The sequence below is a fragment of the Sminthopsis crassicaudata genome, chromosome 2 (assembly GCF_048593235.1).
Source record: "Sminthopsis crassicaudata isolate SCR6 chromosome 2, ASM4859323v1, whole genome shotgun sequence".
NCBI classification, from domain to species: domain Eukaryota; kingdom Metazoa; phylum Chordata; class Mammalia; order Dasyuromorphia; family Dasyuridae; genus Sminthopsis; species Sminthopsis crassicaudata.
The window spans coordinates 537,270,726-537,294,679 of record NC_133618.1 but is presented as its reverse complement, the minus strand read 5'-3'; the positions used below and the strand labels follow the sequence as shown (position 1 = coordinate 537,294,679).

Below are 23,954 nucleotides of genomic sequence, written 5' to 3'. Positions count from 1 at the left end.
GATAGGACAGTGTTATAGTGTGGCACATGAAATCTCTCTTTCATCCCAAACCTACTCCCCTTCCTTCCCACCCCCCCCATTGAGTAGCAGTCGGCAGCCCTAACCCTGGGAGATTGAAGAAAGCCTCTTGCTGCCCTCTAGTGACCACCCATGGGTACTGGGGAGCAGCACTGATAACATCATTTACAGAAGTGAAGGGCCTGTCAGAGAGATGGGGACAATTCTGGGAGTCCTGTGCTATATACATGCTGTGAACCCCATCCTGACCCTCAAACCACCAGGCTATATATACTCACCACAAGCAGTGCCCTAGATATTCATCGTAGTAGTAAAGTAGCTCAAAGGAGTCAATCTGCAGGGAAAAGAAAATAAACTCTGTTATACATACCTACTCAGGCCCCTTAAAGGCAGCTCTCAGAAGTAAGCTCATTATTTGGCAAAATGATGAAGCTGAGCATGATGGGATTCTGGAGTACTTTTAGTACCCATCTCTTCCTGTTCCAAAATAGCCTCATTCCATGAGACTGGCTATAGACATTTTCTTCCTTCTTGCGGCCTTCTGTGGTACCTTATCTGTATATTTTTTCAGGGCCTTTCCCTCTAATTTGATAAGATAATTTGTGGTCCAGTGTGAATGGGAGATAATGACTTCTTTTCCTAAAACACAATTCTAAAGAATTTATGAAGGCTGAATACCAAAATTTGGGCCCAAAGTGTAATTTGTGAGCTCAGAATTTGGAGCTCAAATGCATGCACTCCCATCTCTCATATTGTTGTTCTTGTTTTTTTGAGATTGGATCTCTTTACCTTGCCCATGCTGAGAATAGAGTGGCCACTCACAGGCCCAGCCCTGATAATGGTTGTACAAAAGTTTAACCTGCTCCGTTTTTCTGACATGGGCTGGTTCTCACCTCCTTAGGTCCTGGTGGCCCTCCACTACTAGGGACTCACTATGATGGCCACAGATCTACTGAGGGTACCCCATCAGCTTGAGATCTATGGCAGTTTGAAACTCCTGAGCTCAGGTGATCCCCAGCATCAGCCTCTACAAGGATTGGGGATTACAAGTCTTTACAACTCCACCCCACACCCCTTTCCCTCCGAGTGCTTGAAACTCATCAGTAATGGTAGTCAGGAAGGTGGAGTAAGGCGGTGACTACTTGGGACAAAGGACTTCAAGGGTGATTATGGTGCAAAATGAAGCATACTTCCCTCCACATGTTGTGTGTAAAAGTACTTCTAATGATGAAATACTGGATGCTACCTGAGGTAATTTCTTGTTGAGGGGAAAGCAATGACCTGAAGGGAGACTTCCTCACCAGGGTCTTTGGCTTCAGGTTCTTGATGATTGGGTTCTCACGCACAGACAGGTGGTGCTGATAGCCACTGAAGATCAGGCGGTGGTTCACAGAGTCTCCCACCAGGTGAATGCTCGAGCCCATGATGAAGGTGATGATGCTGACATACACGATGGAGCGAGGCAGGGTCTTGGGGGACCTTTCAATGAGCTGCAATTTAGAACCAGCTACTCAGCACTTCCTGCCAGGAAACACCCTCCAAGAGCCAGTTCCGGCCTTTGATGGATGATCTTGATTGATCACTCTCACTCAGGTTTCTTACTCAAAGCTCAAAAACCTTCCATATTTCCAAAGTAATATGTCCTTTATTTTTTGGCTAGGAACAATGTGGGAAGCTTTCTTTTTGCTTGACTATGCATATTATACAAGGGTTTGTTTTTTGTTTCTTTTTCAAAGGGAAGAATGGGGAAGAGAGAAAAATGTATTCTTTATTTTTTTAAGTTAAAAAACAAAAACATAACCAAAAAACCTCTACCCAAAACTCTAAAATCCCAAAGTAAATGTCCCCAGAGCATGACCTACTCATCCATATCTCTAAACCATGTTGTACAAGGTTATCTTTCTCCCCTGAATGGCCTCCTTACCCATTTCTGCTTGTTTAAACATTGTTCTTCAGTCTCATTTCCATGAAGCCTTTCCTGAAAACTCCAGCTTTCCCTTACCTTCCCCAACTGAGGTCTCGTCTCTTAGCACTTGACTTCCTTATACCATACATACTGATCTTTAAGTTCACATATTTAGAATTGGAAGGGCTTTTAAAATTCAACAAGCCCTTTTTGCTTGACTATGGAAATTTGTTATTTATTGGACAAAGTTTTGTTTTTCTTTTCCTTATCAATATGGGGAGACAAAGTAGGAAGATGAGCATAATTGCCTCCCTTCATTACATTCAGTTTTACAAGTGATTCCACATTGTCTTGTGTGATTCACTAATTATTCTTCAGGTAAACAAGTGTGTTCTTGTGTCGGTTTCTCCTTGTAGCTTCTGGAAAATAAGTACTATATATTATTCTCAACAATAGGTTCAAAGACAGAGATGAAAGGGAATTTAATTAAATTTCATCTTGAGGTACCAATAAGAGTAAGAAGGAAGTGGGTGGTTGTGCTGTGTGTGTGTGTGTGTGTGTGTGTCTGTCTGTCTCTCTTACTCTGTTTCTCTGTTCATCTGTGTGAGGATGGACTGGTAATGGGGATTGGGTAGAGAACCTTCACTCTACAGATCCTGTTTTAGGAAGAGAAGAGAAGATCTTCTGTCCTGGGACCTGGTTTCCTGGGACAGGGTACCAACTTTCTCCCAGTGATGAGTAGTGGGGTTTTTAAACCGCACATTATAATGTTCTCCCTCTTCCAGACCTATCTTCCTGCTCTCAAGGAGTTCTCAGTCTGAGGGAGGTATCCCTCCTGCTACCTCCTAGCACATAGCAGGTGCTTAATAAAGGGTTGCTGTTTCACATGGTATGATGGGTGGTTGCAGATGCCACATCTTAGGAAGGGCATTGATAACCTAGATTGTGTGCAAAGGTGGGCATGGAGAATAGGAAGAGCACCTGAGACCATGCCATATGATATCTGTTTTAGAAACTAGAGGTGTTTGATCTAAAAAGAAGGCGGGAGGATGTAATAAATAAAGACAAGATCCAAAGAGCTGCTGGGTGTAGGAAAGATCGGCTTGCTCTTCTAGGTTCCAGAAACAGAACCAGAAGCAACACATGGGAGTTCCAGAGAAGCCAGACTCAGGCTGGTTGTACAGAAAAGTGTCCTAACAATGAGAACTATTTTAGGATGGAACAAGTGCCTTCCCTTTCCCAAAGGTATTTAATAGAAGGCTAGGCCCCCATTTGCTAGGAAAATGGCAAGGAGGACCCTGAGTCAGGGATGGGTTAGCCTAAGTCCGTTCCACCTGTGAGATTCTGAAAAGGGCCTCAGAAATCATCTCATCTAACCTCCTCACTTCACAGAGAAATGAAGATTAGAGAGGTTATTCTACTGACCTAGATAGTAAGGAGCAAAGTCAGGATTCATACCTTGCTCCTCTCAGTCTAAATCTAGACCTCCAGATTGCTTTAAAATAGAAGTGATTTCGTTTTTTTCTGTTTGTTTACTTGTTTTGCTGAGGCAATTAAGGTTAAGTGACTTGCCCAGGGTCACACAACTAGTATTAAGTGTCTGAGACTGGATTTGAATTTGGGTACTCCTGACTTTAGGACTAATGCTCCATCGTTTGCTCATTAGAGACCATTCTTTGGAAAGTTTTAAATCTCTCTTGTCTAGCCCCTCCAGATCTGTTTGCTCCTTCATACCCCCTCAGCACTTCTGTATTTTTTGCAAAAAAAATCAAGCAATCTATGCAAACAAAAAATAAGCTTGGTCTTTTGAGCAAGGTATAAAATTTTTCGACTTCCTGGTATATTATGCAAAATTATTAATAGACTGTGTTAAAGAATAAGCTTTGCTTTTATGGTTTCTCTTTCCATCTTAGTAATAATTTCATTGTCTTTGCATAACATTTTCAGCTTTTCAAAGATCCTTTTCACAACCATTATCTTGTTAGAGCCTCACTAACTTTCCTATGAACTAGATAGGACATCATATCCATTAGAAAGATGAACAATATGAAGATCAGAATAGTGAAGTAACTTCTCTAATATTAGGGAAGTTGACATCAGTGGCAGAGCCAAAAAAACAGAAGTTCCTCCCAGAACTTCACTCAGAAATTCTATTGTTCCTTCCAAACAACCATACTGGTACTATGCCCACAGTGGAGCCTGGGAGCTGTTCCAAAGGAAGACTGACCTTTGTGTCTCTAGGTTTTACCTTGAGTAAGAGAAATGGTGTGATGACGTTGTAAGCCATATGAAAATAGTCTCCCACGCTGGGCTTGTTCAACGGAAACCACTCTAGAGGAAAAACTATCTGCAGGAAAGAAAAGAGATGTCCATGAGGCTTCTGAGTTTTCTCTATTAAGCCAAACAACAACATGCATGAAGCTTGTGAAGTTCTTCATTAATGCTTCTCTGCTTTAGGCCCAAATCCCTCCTTCTCCCACCCCAACTCAATGAGCAGGAAACAAAGTTTATAAATTACAACAATGACACCATGAAGAGGTAAGATGAATTCTCATTTTATGAATGAGGAAGTTGGGGCTTAGAAGATTTGAGCCTTGTGTAGAGGTTCATAAATGTAAGTGCTAGGACCCTGATTTGGTTCCTTGAGCCCAACCTGCACTGCTATGAAACAGGGCACTGTTTGCAGGGTGGTCTTATACTTTCAATATCAATGACAGAGAAGGACACCATGGGCCTAAGGAAAGGCAAGAGTAAAAAAAGCTGCTGTTGACTTTCCAAAGTGCTTACACATACACCTTGTGAAGGAAGGTTTAGTAGCACTTTCTGTACTATCAAAGAAGTAAAAACAATGGAGATACGCATCTGCTAGGGAATGGCTAAGCAAACGGTGGTATGTGAAGGCCATGGTATGCTAGATGGATGCAACACACGATGGGACAAGTTGCAAGAGGACAAAGTGGAGGAAGCAAAGAATGAAAGAACATAATGTACACAATGATTATACCACAAAAGAACCAACACTACAAAAAGTAAGGAGTGAATGCTGCAAAATTACAAAGAGAAGATAGGAGATGGCACCTTCCCCAACTCCTATACAGAGAGTAAGGGATTCAAAGATGTGTAACTCTGCACATTGTCAGATTTTTTTTTTTTTTTTGGCGGGGGGAATATATTGATTTTCCTGATTGTTTCCCTCTATTTACTCTTTTTCTTTTTTTTCCTTTAAAATGATATTCTTTCTTACATGGGATAACTCTCTGGAAGAGAGAAAGACATAAAAAGTGAAGGCAATCATTCTCCAATTGATAAAGGATCAAAGGATATGAACAGGATTTTTAGAAGAAGAAATTAAAACCATTTCTAGTCATATGAAAAAATGCTCTAAATCACTATTGATGAGAGAAATGCAAATTACAACAACTTCGAGGTATCACCTCACACATCTCACATTGGCTAAGATAATAGAAAAATATAATGATGAATGTTGGAGGGGATATGGGAAAACTGGGGCACTAGTATATTGTTGGTGGAGTTATGAAAGAATCCGGCCATTCTGGAGAGCAATTTGGAACTATGCCCAAAGGGTTATCAAACTGTGCATACCCTTTGACCTAGCAGTGCTACTACTGGGCTTGTATCCCAGAGAGATCATAAAGGAGGGAAAGGGACCCACATAAATGTTTGTGGCAGCCCTTTTTGTAGTGGCAAAGAACTGGAAACTGAGTGGATGCCCATCAGTTGGGGAATGACTGAATAAGTTATGGTATATGAATGTTATGGAATATTATTGTTCTGTAAGAAATGACCAACAGGATGATTTTCAGAAAGGTCTGGAGAGACTTGTATGAACTGATGATGAATAAAGTGAATAGAATCAGAAGATCATTGCACACAGTAACATCAACATTATACGATGAGGGGCAGCTAGGTGGCGCAGTGGATAGAGCACCAGCCTTCAATTCAGGAGGACCCGAGTTCAAATCTGGTCTCAGACACTTAACACTTCCTAGCTGTGTGACCCTGGGCAAGTCACCCCAGCCTCAGAAAAAAAGAAAAAGGAAAAAAAAAAGATTATACAATGAGCAATTCTGATGGACATGGCTCTTTTCAATAGTGAGTTGATTCAGGCCAGTTCCAATGGTCTTGTGATGGAAAGAGTCATGCTGAATTATAGGGACTGAGAGTGGATCACAACATAGTATCTTCACTTTTTTTGTTGTTGTTCCCTTGCATTTTTTTTCCTCATTTTTCCCCCTTTTTGATCTGATTTTTCTTTATCCCTTGCACTCACATCTGTTCTGACTTTTCCCTTCCCTCCCTTCATCCCTTCCCCTAGATGGCAGGCAGTCCCATACATGTTAAATATGTTATAATATATACTGGATACAATATATGTGTGCCGAACTGAACAGTTCTCTTGTTGCACAAGAAGAATTGGATTCAGAAAATAAAAATAACCTGGGAAGAAACAAAAATGCAAGTAGTCCACATTTATTTTGCAGTGTTCCTTCTCTGGGTGTAGCTGATTTTGTCCATCATTGATTAATTGGAACTGAATTAGATCTTCTCTTTGTCAAAGATATCCATTTCCATCAGAATATATCCTCATACAGTATTGTTGTTGAAGTGTATAATTGATCTGATTTTTCTTGTGCAAAATGATAATTGTGGAAATATGTATAGAAGAATTGTACATGTTTAACATACATTGGATTACTTGCTCTCTAAGGGAGGAGGTGGGGAGAAGGGAGGGAGAAAAAAAATTGAAACACAAGATTTTACAAGGTTGAATGTTGAAAACTATGCATATATTTTGAAACTAAACTTCAAAAAAATGTAGGCAATGTAAAAATAAAAATATCAATAAAATGTATTCTTTTTTAAAAGAAGTAAATACCATAAAATTACAAAAAACAAGGATGCCACAAAAAAGAGTACTAGAAAGACATCTGAATCTACTCTTTTGCAGAGAAAATTTCTGGTTCTAGTTCCACTATCAAAGATCATTATATATATGTGTATATATATTTATTAAAGATATGTAAACTTATGTATCTATATATATTACATATATGGAACTTTTTAAAATGAAATAATCTGTTTTGCTGATTTCTTTCTTTCTCTGATAAAAAAAATTCTGTTATATGGGATGGCTCTCTAAGAAGGAGAGGGAGAAAGAAGGATTTAGCCTATGGTAAGACAAAAGATATTAATTTTTAAAAGCACAACAATCTTATGAGGTTTATGGGAATAGCTATTATTATCTCCTTTATATCCAGTCACAGTGGCTGACTTGGGTTCCCTGTGTCAGATAGAATGTGTCATTCTATGTCCCGTCTCTGCTCTGGCATAGGCTGTCCCCAACGTCCCCAATCCTTGGAGTACAGGCCTTCTTTGATTCATCTCTTATGTTCCTTAGCTTCCTGTAAGAGTCAGCTTTTAAGGGTCACTTTCTACATTGATCTTTTCTGGATTTTCCAGTAGGAAGTGCCCTTTCCCTATTCTATATTTTACATTTTCCTTATCTATGTACATATTGTTTCTCTCAATGGAAAGTAGGTTGTTTTTCCCTTAATTCTTGGATCCTGGCACCTATCAAAGTGTCTGCAAACAGCAGGTGCTGAACAAATATTGCTGAGTACCTACTGTATCTCAGAGAATGACTGGGTCAAGGATTCATAATCAGTCATCAGTGAACAAGGATAGAGTAAAGTCCAGTGTGTCTGAAAGCACAGTCTGGGCAAGGGAAGGCAGACAAGTGGGAAACCCTTTTTTCTTTTCTTTTTGTTTTTATTATAGCTTTTTATTTATAAGATATATGCATGGGTAATTTTTCAGTATTGATAATTGCCAAACTTTTTGTTCCAATTTTTCCCCTCCTTTACACTCCCCCTTTCTCTCCCCCAGATGGCAGGTTGACCAATACATGTTAAATATGTTAAAGTAAATGTTAAATACAATATATGTATGCATGTTCATACAGTTATTTTGCTGCACAAGAAGAATCGAACTTTGAAATCAAAAAAGCAGGCAGACAAAAATAGAGGGATTGGGAATTCTATGCAGTGATTCATAATCATCTCCCAGAGTTCTTTCTCTGGGTGTAGCTGGTTCAGTTCATTATTGTTCTATTGGAGCTGATTTGGTTCACCTCATTGTTGGAGAGGGCCACGTCCATCAGAATTGATCATCATACAGTATTGTTGAAGTATATAATGATCTCCTGGTCCTGTTCATTTCAGTCAGCATCAGTTCATGTAAGTTTCTCCAGGCCTCTCTGAAATCATCCTGTTGGTCATTTGTTATAGAACAATAATATTCCATAACACTCATATATCACAATTTATTCAGCCATTCTCCAACTGATGGGCAGCCACTCAGTTTCCAGTTTATGGCCCCACAAAGAGGGCTTCCACAAATATTCTTGCACATACAGATCCCTGGGAAACCCTTTTTAAATATAAATATTTAAAATTTAAATTAAATATTAATATTTCAAGGAAGAAGGGACCAGGGAGAAGATATGATTTCATTGATACAGATAACTCCCAAATGAGGGAACTCCCTCTATCAAAGTAGGTCAATGCTTCAGCTGCAACCTAAGAGTCCTAGAGAACTGTCTAGAGCAGAAATGTAAAACTCAATGGTTCCCTATGCTGCATATTCACTTAGAAAACCACAAATTAACATTATCTAGAATGTACTGTATTTTTAGTTATTTTATCAGACATTTCCCAATTACATTTTAATCTGGCTTAGGGTCCATGGGAGTTTTACAGGCAGTGAGTGTTACCTTGGGTGAATCACTGCAAAGATAAATATCTGATATAGCCAGTATTTGTTAGAAATGGGGCTTGAACCCTTATCTTGAAACAAGGCCAGTACTTCATCTACTATTTCAGGATGCCTCTTATGACTAATGCATTTTATAAGCACAAATTTTAAAAACTTTTTCATAGCATGTGTATTTTGTGATGACTAAAACAATAAGTATTAGTGACAATCTGAAGCTTCCTAATCTAAAAAGTCAACCTTCCTCCTCCTCTTCCTCCTCTTCCTCTTCATTCTCCTCTGCTGGCATCACCAGTAACTTCAATGATACTCACCCATACACACCCTTGCATCTGTGCATTGTCCTTAATCCAACTGCTCATTTACCCATCCAAGAAGCAAAATTAGACGATTCTATGGGCAATTATGTCCAGTGACTTTTTTTTTTTATATTGACAACAGACACAAACCTTCTCCATAGTTTCCTACTCACCATGGCAATGGGACGGCCAAAATCCAGAATCCAGTTCTGCAATGTCAAGTAGAACCATAGGTCAAGGTGGAAAGGAGGGGTTCGGGACCCATCTTCAGCTTTGCCTGCGGGATGTCTGGGGAGAAATGGAAAAGAGGTGATTGAATCATTATACATCTCCTTTACATCCTCTCACAAAGCTGCCTTTTATAGGCTGCACTACATGATACACACATTGCCTTTGAAGGTAGAGAGACCTGAGTTCAAATTCTGCCTCTGACAAGTACAAATAGTCATTTATTCTCTAAAACTACATATACCTATGAGTGGCTGAACTGGATTGATGGAAGGAATTTACATACCAGGAGCCCTTCATATTGATGAAATACTAGATCTAAATTCTCTACACTCCTCCCTGAACCCTCAAAGAAACAAATGATATACAAAAAGATATGGAGATAAGAGATGCGAAATTCTTTTACATTTTGGGAGGAATTTTTTGCTGTAAAACATAGTAGTGCTAACTTGAGAAGGAAACAAAATTTGAGTTCTAGTACTGCTAGTAGTTCACTGTGTGGTTTTGGGTTTCAAAATTTTCATCTATCAAAATGGAAATGAAAATTTATAACCTCATGACTCACCTTACAGGGATGATATGAAGATCAAGAGAAAACGTCACTTTATCTCATACATACATATACTACATGTACATACACACACCCCTAAAAATATTCATAGCAGCATGTTTTGTGTAAAACATCACAAAAACAAAAGCACACACAAAAAAAATTGGTAGTTAGGGAACAGTTGACTAAATCATTATATATATATATACACACACACACACACATATGTAATGAGGTATTAATGTACCATAAGAAATAATAACTGTGATAAGGATTTCAAAGAAAAATAATAAGTCTTATATGATGGAAGCAGAATGAAGTAAGCAAGACCAGAAGAACAACATCCACAGACTGCAATAATGTAAATAATGAGTAACTGTTAAGACCAATCTTGGCTCTGGAGAAGAGATGAGGAAGCACATTCTTTCTTTGGGCAGAGGTAGGTAGGGGGAACTCCATCTATGGAATGTTCTATGTACTCTCAGGTTGTCACTAGGTAGGTTGGTTTTGATTAGCTGTTTGTTTTTCTTTGTTAGAAGGCAGGTTTCATTTGCATCGGGGAGGAAAGAGCAGAGAGAAGCATAGTCATGATAGTTTTTTAAAGTATTAGTAGAATTTATATAGAAATAAAATAAAGTCTACAGACTAGCTAGTAATTAAAATATTGCATATCATAAGATTTTAGCTCTAGAAAAGGCCTAAAGACCATTTGGTCCACCCCCTTCATTTTATGTTCAAGAAAACTGAATTCAGAAAAATTAGTCAAGTGTAACTTGTTCAAGATCACACAAGTGGTATGGTCCAACTAAATGTCTCTCATCTCTAAGCCAACGATTCTTTGGTAGGATCAGAGACAGAGAGGATAGATCTATTTGTATTATAACTCAGATGAAACTGAGGGAATATAATAGGGGAATATAAGGGAATATAGGGAAGCAGGGGAATTTTGATATGAGTAGGAAATACATACGAGTGACAAACTGATTTCATGATGAGTTATTTTCCACCTCCATCCCAAGATAGAATAGTAAGTACTTTGGCTAGAGCCATTGGACCTAGAGTTAAGAAGATCTGACTGATTCTACCTCAGATACTTGTGATTCTATGCAAGTTATTTAACTTCTGTCTGTCTCAGTTTCCTCCACTGTAAAACAGACATAATAATAGTACATACCTCACAGGGTTGTTGTAAAGAGTCAGTGAGAAAATGTAAAGTACTCTGCAAACTTTAAAGTTCTATATAAATGCAAGCTGCTATTTTATTATTATTACTATTATTAGACCATGAAAGTATATATATAAAGCACTTTGTAAAATTTAAGTTGCTTACATGTCAGCTGTAATTTCTAAAAACTACATATATATATATATTTAATCAGCAAAAAAAAAAATTTCCTATTCTTTCTTCTACTGCTCACTTCCCCCAATACTACTTGAGAATTAGAAAAAAAGAAAAGAAAAAAGAAATCCCTGTTACAAGAGGAAAGGAGTAAGGAAACAAGCTTTCAATACAAATATGCATAGTGAAGCAAAACAAATATCTGCATTGTCTATGTCCAAAAAAAATTATGTCTCATGTTGGACTGAGGCTTTACTTCTCTATCAGGAGATGGGTTACCATCATTAGTCCTCTGAAATAGTGACTGGTCATTACCCTGGTTAGAGTCCCTAATTCTTTCAAAATTATTAGTCAACTTTGAAAGACATATATTATTAAGATGTCTTGTTGAAATGAGATAATTCAGGCCAATTCCAATAGCCGTGATGGAGAGAGCCATCTACATTCAGAGAGAGGACTGTGGGGAATGAGCAGAGATTACAATGTAGTATTTTCACTATTACTGTTTGCCTGCTTTTTTTCTTTCTTCCTCATTTTTTCCCTTTTATGATTTGATTTTTCTTGTGCACCATGATAAATGTGGAAATATGTTTAAAAGAATCACATGTTTAACTTATATTGGATTACTTATAGTCTAGGGGAAAGGGGAAGGGGAAGGAAGAGAGAAAAATATGGAACACAAGATTTTGCAAGGGTGGTTGTTGAAAACTCTCTTTGTATGTATTCTGAAAATAAAAGGCTATTATACACAAAATTTAAAAAAAGTCTTGTTGAGTGCTAATCAGAGGCAAAGCCCTGATATGAATGTGCTATGAAGAATACAAAGAAATAGGGGGCAGGAGTTTGCATCTTATTTATTTATTTATGGAAAAGGTAAATATAAAGCAGTATACTGTTCAAAATCAAAGTACCTAAGAAATGAGTGAATCACAGATTGTCACAGCTGAAAAACCTGAAAGGTCACTGTTCAACCCAGATCTCACAGCCAATACAACTAGTCCTAAGTTGAAGACAGGTCTTCAAGGGGAACCAGACCCTTTGGCAAAAGCCCTGAGACAGCTTTAATTATTGGTTATTTTCTCTGACATTAAGCTAATCCAAGCATGTTGACATTCAATTCAGTATTACCCTTCACCAAGACACTTCCCTAAACAGGCTTAAGCTGTCAGTAGGAATGGAGAGGCCCTGTGAAGAGGCCCAGCTCTGGAGGCAGATGATCTGACTTTAAAATGTCGAATAGGCCCTGAACCTTGTACACATTATTCCTAATTCTTTTAAGTATAGTCTCTCCATCAGTTAATAGTATTAATTAATTCCTTGTGATTTTTTGATGTATGTTCCCAGTACTTTTATGCTTGGTACATGCATAATAAATACTTTTTCAGTCATTCATTTTCCAAGTCATTGGTAAATAGCTCCCCATTCTGAGAAGTTGAATGAAAAAAAAACCATGGCCAAGCCCATATTCCAAAGGAATTCTTAATGACTTAATCTTTGGAACCAGCCTTTCAATCTATTCCCAAACCACCTGCCTTATACTTAATGAACTACTAACTGAACTCTTGTTTTGCCCACATTGTTCTATCTTCCCATAAGTAGAACATGAGAGATTTTGTGAAATTTTTTTGTTAAAATTTAAGTAATTATTTCTATAGCATTTCCCTGATACATCAATTTAGTATTCATGTCAAAAAAGACGTTATGAAATCATTCTGGTTCTTGGGAATCACGTCTTCCTTCTAGAAGTTCATAACTTTAATAATAATATTTTAAAATTCTGACAGGAAGAAAAACTGAGCTAATTAGCCTGAAATTTTCTATTCTCTTCAATTTTTTTTTAAATTTGGGACATTGTCTACTTCCCCAGTTGTATGGTTCCCCTCCTATTCTACATGTTCTTTCAAAGATTACTTTGCCTCAGCAATCATATTTGCCTATTCTTTTGGCACCCTGGGAAGTACTGCATCTAGGACTGATTACTTAAATTTATTAAGGGCAGATAAGTATTCTCTTAGCATCTCCCTAATTCGCCTTTTTTTTTTTTTCATTTTATTATTTACATGAAAAAATAATTTTCCTTGGCAAAAACCAGAGGCAAAATAATGGCTCTTGTAGTTCTTCACCATTCTATCTGTCTTAAGTGGTAGGTCTATCTCTCTTTTGGTCTTTTTCTTATCCCCAATATATTAAAAACAAACTTTAGTTCATTTAATCCAACCTGTTCATTTTGGAAAGGCAGTATGATGTAGTGGGAGAAGTACTAGTACAATCCAGAGAAGACATTAAAATTTAAATCACACCTCTGACTATCTAACTGTGGGTAAGTCATTTCACCTCCCTTAGGTATTTCAAGTCCTGGAGTCCTTCCATTTCAGCACAATATTTCCCAAACAGGCAATAAATGGGGCCAGGAACTCAAGAGGCAGATTGTTGGCTGAAATCTACATGAACTTCCTCTGATCTTCCATAAAAAGTCAGACTAGATGGTCTCTGCAAGTGTCTTCCAGTTCTAGATCTGTGATCACGTGAACATATGCACATATTTTTATACTTCTCCACCTGTTCTATTAGCCAAGGTAAGAGGGACATGGAGGCAACAGGGATAAGAATATCATAACACCTCATTTATTGCACATGGCTGGGTAAGGAGCTATTCATGAATAGCACATTTTCCAGATAACATAAACTAACTCCACTTGTTACTAAAACTTTTTAAAATAAAATTTTAACTATTTGGAACAAAAATATATTTTGGAACTAAAATATATTTTCCCCATCTTCTTAAAGAAGAACCTTTCCTTGACATCTATTTATCTAAATGCTAAATAGATACAAACTGCTCTATTTTGCTAGTTTTGGTATCCTCCTTCTCTTCTTTTTGGCTCTTCCTTCACATTCAAATGTAATCACTTCTTTCTTGCTATTGGTGTAGATTTTTGCAGACTCCTCATTCCCTTCTAATTTGCAACCACTAATCTCCCAAGGTCTAGGAAACCAGATAACTAAGCTTGTTAGAAATGTGTACAAACAAATAGCTAAAAGATTCAGAATAATGGCTTCTTCCACAAAGAAAAGTACAAGGAAGGCCTTGAAATTGATTTTGGTGGCTATTCTCACTTAGAGGTTTTGTGTTCCAGATGACTGGAATTTCTGGAATTCTTATCTCTGCTGTACAATATAACAAATTGGTATCTTTTGAGATTCTCTACTAAGTTTTGTAGAAATGCCAGCACAAAGAATTTCTTGTCTTCCTACTTATCCAACTAATCCTTACTTCTCACATCTACTTGGTTTATACAATTTGAGGCTATCTACCCACCTATCTATTCAACAAAATTCAGTAAACTCCTCCTGGATATAAGTCCACTACAAAGTTAAGACCAGGTCTAGTAGTAGATGTTATATACACAAATGATTATAACACATAAGCACAGAGGAAAGAAATGAAGTGCCATCATTATTAACTTTGGATGTAATAACTCACATTTATATGGGGCTCTAAAATTACAAAACCCTTTTCTTACAGCTACCCTGTTAAGTAGATAGTCTAAGTATCATTTCGACTTTGCAAACAAGAAAACAAAGACTGAGAGGTTAGATGACTGGTGCAGCTAAGCTAAACGTGGGAGGCCAGATCTGAATGCAGATCTCCTTATAACAAGACCTACACTCTACCACCCTGCTTCGAGGGGATCAAAGAAGACTTCATGAAGATAGCATTTGACATGCGTTTAAGAAAAAGTAATAATTTCATTGAAAGTAATGTAAAGAAAGGCCTTCCAGATACTACCACCACCACCATCATCATCAACAATAACGATTGATATAGCTCTTTAAAGTTTGCAAAGTGCTTTGCATGTGTTACCACATTTGATCTTCAAGAACAAACCTGTGAGGCTAATTGTATACTGTTTCAAAGTCTGATTCTTTTTGTACAGCAAAATAACTGTTTGGACATGTATACATATATTTCATTTAACTTATACTTTAACATATTTAACATGTATTGATAAACCTGCCATCTGGGGGAGGGGTGGGGGGAAGGAGGGGAAAAGTTGGAACAAAAGGTTTTGCACCTGTCAGTGCTGAAAAATTACCTATGCATAAAATTTTTGTAAAAAAATAAAACCAATCTCCTCCTTTCACACATGGTCCTGGAGATGAGTCACTTGGCCAAGGCCAAAGAGTAATTTGCTAAGTGGCAGAAATAGTGTGAATCCAAAGTCAGCCCCCTCTACACTGAGGTGCACAAGATACCGCATGTTGGGGCAGGAGGTGTCTAGTTTGGCTAGATGTAAAGTGCATAGTCAGGGGCCCTGCTATCCTGACTGGTTACAGCTCACCAGCCTCTGCTTGCCTATTCCATCCTCTACCCCCTTTTTTTTTTTACCTCTTGGTCTGACAACAATAATCAAATCAATACTGACACTGTTTCTAGAGAGGCAGGGCAAATAATTTACCCTACAGGTCCACTCCCCACTCCCTGCCCCCCCAGTTCAGAATACCCTCCTTGCCCCTCCATGTGTTGTTTCTCTCATTACAAAGTGAACTCTTTATGGCTACAAAGAGCCTCTCTTATACTTGTACTCTCTGGTTCTTGACACAGTTCCTGGCACAGAGTCAGCTGCTTAGTAAATGCTCTTCAAACTTCCTCAAGTCCCTAACCCTGAAACCCTGCTCCCCAGACATCCCAGAATATTCTTAACACTTAGAGATTGGCATGAAAGACTAAATCCTTCCTTATGGCAAGTTTAACATAAGGAAGCTAAGAGGAGCAGTGGACTGAACATAGGGTCTGAAGTCAGGAAGACCCAAATTCAAATTCTGTCCTAGATGTCCCAGGTGACCGTGGGTAAGTCAGCTAACCCCCTTAGGCTCAGCTTGCTGGCCCATTCCATGGGGATACTGGCCTCTGGCTCACAGGGTTCTAGTGAGGACCAAATAAGACAATGCATGGGAAGGGCTTCGAAAACTTTGCCCTCTGTGTGAATCTAGCTCTTATCACACAGACAGTCCAGGCTCTAGGGAAACTTTCCCAGTTTGCCAGCACCTTTTTCTCTGACCCCTTTTATTCCTCTAACTGCCCAGCATAATTAACATTTCATGTGCATCTACGCTGTACAGCTGATTATATCTGCTACACGATGTAAGAGAAGACAGAAGAACAAGGAGAGAGGGCTAAGAGTCAGGGAGGTCTGGGTTCAAGTCCTGACTGCCACACCCAAACTGCAGAGGAGTTAAGAAGTGTGAAAATTCAGAGTGGGCCACAAGTAACTGGGGAAGAAAAGACGACCTGACCTCTCTATCTTGTCCCTTTCCTTGTGACTATGACCTACTTTGAGTCCAAAAGGCTTCATCCATTCTGGGAAGCATTCCACGATCCCCTAGCTTTGGATCTCTCCCTTCCACTGGACCATGCCCCTCTGCGTTTACTTTATTTATCTGTATATATGTGATATTCCACTAGTAAAACATCAGCAAGGAATGCTTCCTTTCTGCTTTTGTATCTTCAGTTCTTAGCATAAAGGAGCTGTTTAAAAAATGTTTATTGGGATAAGTATAATGGAATACCAGCTGCAGAGGCAGTGAGATGAGCAGCCTGGCAAGAATGAGGGCATATGCTAGGTAGGGGTGGTAAGACTGGAGAGAGATCTGTGGGTAGAGACAAGATATGTAATGATGCAAAGTGAAATAAGCAAAGCCAGGAAAACAATATATAAAATGATTACAACAGTCTAAGTGGAAAGGACAGTAACAACAACACAAACTAAAGAGTTTATAATTTTAATGACAGCCCTGAAGAAAAGAGCATATGTACCTCCCCTTCACTTCTTTTCAAAGGGCACAAGCCAGCCACACCTTCATTTTTTTCCAGGTCCCTGGCTCTCTGCTAAAACACCGAAGCCTGCTCACTCTGGAAGTTGATTCCATCCCTGGACTTCATTCTTTGGTCCCTTCTTCTAAGAAGTTGGATCCTCTCAGAAGCTCCATTTTAAGCCACGCCTAGCCTTCATTCCTCTCCAGGATTCATTACTGGACTCTGAACTTTCTCTTCTAGGCACCTCTCCCACCAACCCTCTTGGCAGCTTCCTTTTATATGATGTCTTCTCCCATTAGAAGGTAAATTCCAGAAGGGCAAAGATTGTCTTTATTTTTTTTTTTGCTGAGGCAATTGGGGTTAAATGACTTGCCCAGGGTCACACAGCCAGGAAGTGTTAAGTGCCCCAATATTGTCTTTCTTTCAACATTATGTCTGTATTCTTAGCACTTAACACAGCCAACACTTAAGATGGCCTGATTAAAAGATGGAGGTTGTGGGTGTAAAATATTGCATATGCTGCCAGGTTGTTAAGTGAGTTGCTTGGTTTTGCTGAAATAGGTAGATAGACAGCTGGTCACAAAGAGTCAGACTCAACAGAAACCGATTCAATCCTGAATCCACGATCTGAGCTCTATGCCTTATGCCACCTAGCTGCCTCCCCCAACTCCCTTATTTTTTGGTAACAAGGGATGGCTGTCTAGGTAAGAGAGGGAAAAGAGATGTATTCAGAAATGAGGGAAATATTAAAACAAAAGGTATCAGTAAAAATCATCATTTCAACTAAACAGAAAATATAAACAAAGGAAATGAACAAATACAAAAGCAAAGATGGCTTTGGTCAGAAACTCAGAAACTCAAATCTTGTTCCATAAGGGACAGTTCCCAGGCCTCTGGGCACTCTCCAGGACTGACAATTGCTGATGTTCAAGAATCAGCTGCCTCCAGTCTCGGCTTCTCTTGTTTCTCCTTTACCCTCTCTTTTCTCATGCTTCAGCAGCATATTCCCCTGCAGGGAGCTACCTTTTCAAATGTGCTCCAATAAGCTTCTCATTCTTGATCATGATTCAACCCTTGCAGTCTTTATAGGCCGAGAGATCGTTCCATCCTTGCAGCTCCTTCTGGTTGTGTCCCCTAAGAACCTTCAATTCAAGGAAGGGTCCCCCAGAGCAGCCAAGCTCATTCCTTCTTTCCTTTCTGGGCTCTGCGAATGATTCTCAGGACTTCTTTGTCTTCTGTGCCTTTTTTTATGTATTATTTTTTTTTCCCCATTAGAAATTAAGTTCCTCCAGGGCAAGGACCATCTTTCTTTTAGCTTCTATCTGTATCTCCAGAGTAGAGCACAGTGGCTGACATGTATGAAGTGGTTAATAAATATCTGTTAATTTGACTGATTCTCAGGAGCTTCTACAATGCAGTAGAAACTGGGCTAATAGTCAGGAGATCTGAGTTCTAGCGTTGGGCTTAGTTTCCATATTTATAAAATGAGGAGGCTGACCAAGAGAAACTTTAGTTACAAAGTAACGAATTACCAACTAACTTAGTAATTAATTTAGTTAGAACAAGTACTAACATTCAATGAACCTAAAGAAGAATATGCTAAGTACTACCCTCTGTATATTAAAAATATATTTGTGCCCAATAAGAGTTGTGACCCTAGTAATGGGTAGGACTGGGCTGAACTTCCTGACCATGCTCTTTCATCTGTTCACTCCTGAAATTACTGGCACACGTTTGTAGGATAGCTATCTGGCTAGAGACAGGAAACAATCTGTGGTTTGCCATGAAACTAATTAACCTAGCTGATCTCTAGGTCCCCAATATGAGTAATTATCACAGCTTAACAACTGAGCAAATTTGGGCAGGTAATTCATTCGACCACCACCATCTCTTAGGGAAGATGTGCAGAATACTGTGTGAAGTGTTAGGGGAGATAAAAATTGAATAAACTCCCCTTGTGAAGGTTACTGCCCAGTTGGAAGACATAACATATATACAAGATGAAACATAAGGTCATAAGTGTAACCCAAAGGTTATATATGGAAAACATAGGAGAAAGAAGAGATCACTATTGAATAAGCAGAATCAGACATGGCTTCTTGAGGGAATGATAGATTCTCAACAGATCCTCTGACTGGTTAGCCCAGGGCCCTTTTCCTTTATGCCAAAATTTTGACTCTTGAGGGAAGAATGTAGAGGGAAAAGCTTATGGAAAAGGAGGCTACTATGGTATATACACAGAGGAAAGTAAATCAGACTAGTTGGATCGGAAATGGGCTTCACAGGGTGAAACTATGTGTTATTAAGGCTGGTGAATGAGGGCGTCACGAGACTCTGAAAGACTTTGTATTTAGATTTTGTTCCCTCTGAAGTTACTGGTACCTTCTTTTACAGCAGTTCAGTAGCCCTCAACTGTGACATTGAACAAAGGATGGCAATGACAATTTGTTATTCAATATGAAACAATCTTTTCCACTCCATGGAAGATCTATCTAAAAGGAAAAACTGGTATCACTTGAGCCAGGTAGGTAGAAATCACCATAAAGAAGGTTCATTTAGAGTGTCCACTGTGTAGAGAATAAACAGCAGAGTCCTGGAGAGTGTGGGAAAATAACAAGGGGCTGAAACTCAAGGAGCTCCAGGATCAGTCTGGGATAAAAGGCGATGACAAAAGACTTTGGGAACATTCCAACCTGGGCAAACCAAGCCCACGGGTTCCCATCAGCCCATGCTAAAGAAGGAGGAAGACTACACCAGGAGCCCTAAGCCTTTCTTTAGAGTTCAGATTCTCAAGGGCAAACAGTGTTTTTTTGCCTTAGTTTCTTTAAATCCTCAAGTTTAGCACAGGGTCAGACACTTAAGTGCTTAACAAATATTTGTCATTCATGCTGCTTCTTCTATATGTCAATGTAAGGAGCCTTTAAATGGGCTGCACCACAGCGCATCATTGAGGCCCGGAAGTAATTTCTGTGGATATTAGGACTGCCCTTGGGCGGGATCCTGGCCATATTGAGATAGCTTCTCTCGGTGATTGGCTGTGTGTGACCTCACAGGCCCTATGTAAGCCCACTGCAGGCAGCAAACGCTCTCTTTAACCTGGCGTTCTTCACCTTGGCTTCCTAGCCTGGGTGGCCAAGCCAAGATGGATAGCCAAAAGAGGTAAGGGTTTTGGTAGTGAACACATGGGTCTTCTGACCAGGTGTTCACTCGGGAACCAACAAGTCAGGGCATCAGTCAGGGCATTATGTGAGTAGGTATAATAAAGGCTTTTAAGATTACATGTGGCTGTTCTTGAGCGTGTTACTGGTTATTAAACTATAGATTCAAGAGACTGTGGCCAGAGACCTTTGAAGGCCTCAGAGGAGGCGAGCCAGGTAGAGTTCACACTGCAGAGGACAGTGGTCAAAGGTACTCTGTGGGGCCTAGGGCAGACTAGTAATTGTAACTGCCAAGAAAGCACGTTACATGTCAAGAAACAAGGTGGGTGCTCTGTAGATCTTTACAGCCAGACCCTACTCATTCAGTAGATAAACTCCTCATTCTATAATCAGCTCATTAAAAGTTCAATCTTCAGACAGACCTCTATGCCCACTAGACTCATACTGGAAGCCTTTCTAGATTATTAGAACCTACCTTCACCTCTGAAGCAAACTAGCATTGTTCAAAGAATAAAGATTTAAAGCTGGAAGTAACCTGAGAGGGCCTCCAGTCCTCCTCTTACCGAAGAGGAACCACGGCCCAGAGAGGGTTCGTGACTGTCCAGTCACTCAGGTAGAGACAGGGCCAGGACATAAACTCAGATCTTGTGATTCCAAACACAGCTCTTTTTCCCAATGGATGCACTACTTTCCAGTGACTCAATGTAGATGTGGGGTCAAGACAAAAAAAGTTAAAATGACAAGCAGCCACGCTACGTGGGAGGTAGTAGTGTCAGGAACAGAACCCAAATTTTAGAGCTCCGAATTAAATAAAATGCCTTTAAAACTCAGGCAGCCCAAGAGACACTTTTCCTAGTCTATTTCACACCTCTAGCTATTAGAGGATAGGCAGGTTGTCAGACAGAGAGTAGGAGAAAGAAATACAGGCAAGACTGGGAAGTGGTCAGTCTGACTTGTGGTCAGTCAAAGGGTCAGTGAAGAAACAGGATGGGAATAACGAGGCTTAGTCACGTTGATTCTTCTCTAATTTTAAAAGTGAGCTAGAAGGAAAAAAGGAGGCCAATGGCCAAAACACACCTGACTCTAGCTCTCTTGTTTTTTTAAACTACATTTTTCTATGGACAGAAACCATCATGCCCTCAAATTCTAAATCCACATCAAAATATATTTAAATGCATACACTACAGGCAGCTAGGTGGCGCAGTGGATACAGCACCTGCCCTGAAGTCAGGAGGACCCAAATTCAAATCTGGTCTCAGACACTTAACACTTTCTAGCTGTGTGACCCTGGGCAAGTCACTTAACCCCAGCCTCAGGGGGGAAAAAATGTATACACTTAACTCTTTTCACCCCTTTCCTTTAAAAAAAAAAAAAAAATCTATTCTATGTCCATTCTATTTTTGCTATAAAAGTAGCAGCTTCTTGAGAGTAACTAGGTGGCGATGGATGGATCACCAAGCCTGAAGTCAGAAAGACACTTCTTCGGGAGTTCAAATCTGGCCCAGACACTCACTACCTGTGTGACTCTGTGCAAGCCCCTCAAGCCTGTGTGCCTCAGTTTCCTCATCTGTAAAATGAGCTGGAAATGGAAATGGCGGGCCTACTGCCGCCAAGAAAGCCCCAAATGGGGACAGGAAGGGGCATGTATTTGCATAGAGCTTATGATTAATTCATGCAGTCACAGATGCTCCATACATTTTTAGCCAAGGCAGGGATTTTCTATCGGTGTTTTTCTAGTATAAGGGTCAAATTTAAAGTTTAGGGGGAAAAATCTGATATGGTTTGCATTGACCATTTGTTGAAGAAAGAAATGGAGGATAACACAGAGAAATAAGACGGCCACATCTGCGGTCACTTAGACCGGTGTCACGTGCACAGAACTCACATCTCCCGGGGTACAGAGCCTTGTGGGTGGGATAGTCGAGCGAGGCAGAGGGAGAACGGAAGAAAAGCTCTGGTTTTTGAGGCAAGAAGACAAAGACTCCCGAAAGAAGCATGCAGGGGTGTGAGGCGAAGATGGAGCCCGTCCCTCCCAGCCCCACGGATCAGGGGATTTAATTGCAGGAAAGCGCTATTTAGAAAGAAGCCATGTGATTCTGCCCGTTTAGCCTAAGAGCAACAGTCGGGAGATAGGAGAATGCAGGTTCAAACCCCACCTCCGCCCCTTTCTAAATGACCTTGATTAAATCACTTAGAGTAGCACAAGTGGTGGAGCCCTGGCTGGATGAAAGATCTGGGTTCAAATCTGTCCTTGGACATTTACTAGCCGAGTGGCCCAGGGGCAGTCACTTAACCCGCCCGCCTAAGGAGAGAGTAGCGACTGCCCCCAGACTGCAGTCCTGGCAAACAGCAGGCGCTTAATAAGTGCTTCCTTGCTGCTTAACCTCGGGGTCTAGGCCTCCTCCTCAGATTTTTAAGGAGCACAAAAAGGCGAACTTTTGCAGAAGGGAAAGGTTTCTCTGCTAATGAAATGATAGAGCAGTTAAAAAAAAAAAAAAAAGAAAGTAGTCTGAACCGTCCCCAACCCGCATTAAATGGCCGTCGGCGGTCGTCCTCACAGCTTTTCCCGGCCTACTAAGGTTGGAAGAGGTCGGTCGGATCCTGGCTCCCCTCCCCCACCGCCCGGGGATCGCGGGCCTGTTGCCCTCCCGGCCCATCCACAGTCTGAGCCGGCCCACGCGGTTGTGTTTGGTAGCGAGCAGTTCCGATCCCGGACTCGGCGCGCGTCCAGCCCGCAGCCCCACCCCCGGCCACGCGCCCCGTCCCGCGCGCCCCGCCCACGCTCCCCCAGCCGCGGCGGCCTGACCTCACCTGCCGGGGTGGCCGCCCCCCGAGGAGCCCGCGCCCGCGTGCGGCCTCCTCCGAGCCGACGGCTCCATGGCCTCCAGGCCCGCCTCACGGGCTGCCCGCACGCCGGGGCCTCTCCCTCCCACAGCCTGCAGGCCCGGAAGCGGCGGGCGGAACGGAGAGCGCGATCCCGCCAGCCGGAGAGGGAACGGAGCAGAGCGCCTGCAGCCGGCCCACAGGCCCGAGCCGCGCGGGCTGACCGTGGGAGGGAAGCGGAGCCGGGGAGTGGTGGGGAGAGAGGAGCGAGAAAAAGGGGAGGAGGCGGAAAGGAGGAGGGAGGGGGCACGGAGGGAGGAGCGGGCGGGGAGGAGGGCAGAGGAGCGAGATAAGGGGAGGGGCGGAGGAGAGGAGGCAAGGGAGGAGCTGGTGGGGAAGGGAGGGAGAAGAGGAAAGAGGGTAGAGGAATGAGATAAACGGGAGGAGACTGAGGAAGGGAGGAGGGGGAGGGAGGAAGAAAGAGGAAAGAAGTAAAATAAAGGGAAGGTGACGGGAGGGGGAGGAAGGAGGGGGAAGTGGACTAAAAGAGGGAAGAAGAGCGAGATAAAGGGAGGAGACCGAGAGAGGGAGGGGAAGAGGAGGAAAGCGGACAGAGGAACGGGATAAAGGAGAGGAGAGGCTGAAGGAGGGAGGGAAGGTGGGGGAGGAGCTGGGGAAGAAGGGAGGAGGGGGAAGAGAAGGTAAAGGGAAGGAGGCTGGAGAAGAGGGTCGAGGTAAAGGGGAGGGAGAGAAGTGAGGCACGGGGGGGGGGGAGAACTTAAAGCGGGGATGGAGGGGAGGGGAAGTAGCTGAGGGAGGAGGGGGTAAAGAGGAACTAGATAAAGGAGGAGTTACGGGGGTGGGAGGGGCCCGGGGAGAGGAGATGGGCTAGGATTCAATCGTGAGCGTTGAGGGCTTTGGAATTGAAATTCTGCGGAAGTTTGAGGGTTTGAAGCAGCCGCTGGGATGACGTGACCTAAGTAGTCCGCCACTAAGCATTCGAAGAGTGAAGAACTCTGCCTG

The 23,954-nt window shown here is 41.1% G+C and overlaps 1 protein-coding gene across 1 annotated transcript in view; it reads right to left on the bottom strand.

Moving 5' to 3' along the window:
• The window catches only part of CLN6 (CLN6 transmembrane ER protein), a 33,203-nt gene extending 9,527 nt beyond the window's left edge, over window positions 1-23,676 (bottom strand). Inside the window, exons 1-5 of the mRNA XM_074294723.1 lie at window positions 22,920-23,676; window positions 9,189-9,303; window positions 4,173-4,271; window positions 1,320-1,508; window positions 297-352 (exon numbers count right to left, since the gene is read on the bottom strand). Coding sequence (XP_074150824.1) covers window positions 297-352; window positions 1,320-1,508; window positions 4,173-4,271; window positions 9,189-9,303; window positions 22,920-22,987 — 527 coding nt within the window. The 5' untranslated portion in view covers window positions 22,988-23,676. The remainder of the gene's footprint in view (window positions 1-296; window positions 353-1,319; window positions 1,509-4,172; window positions 4,272-9,188; window positions 9,304-22,919) is intronic.
• Between the last annotated feature and the right edge of the window lie 278 nt (window positions 23,677-23,954).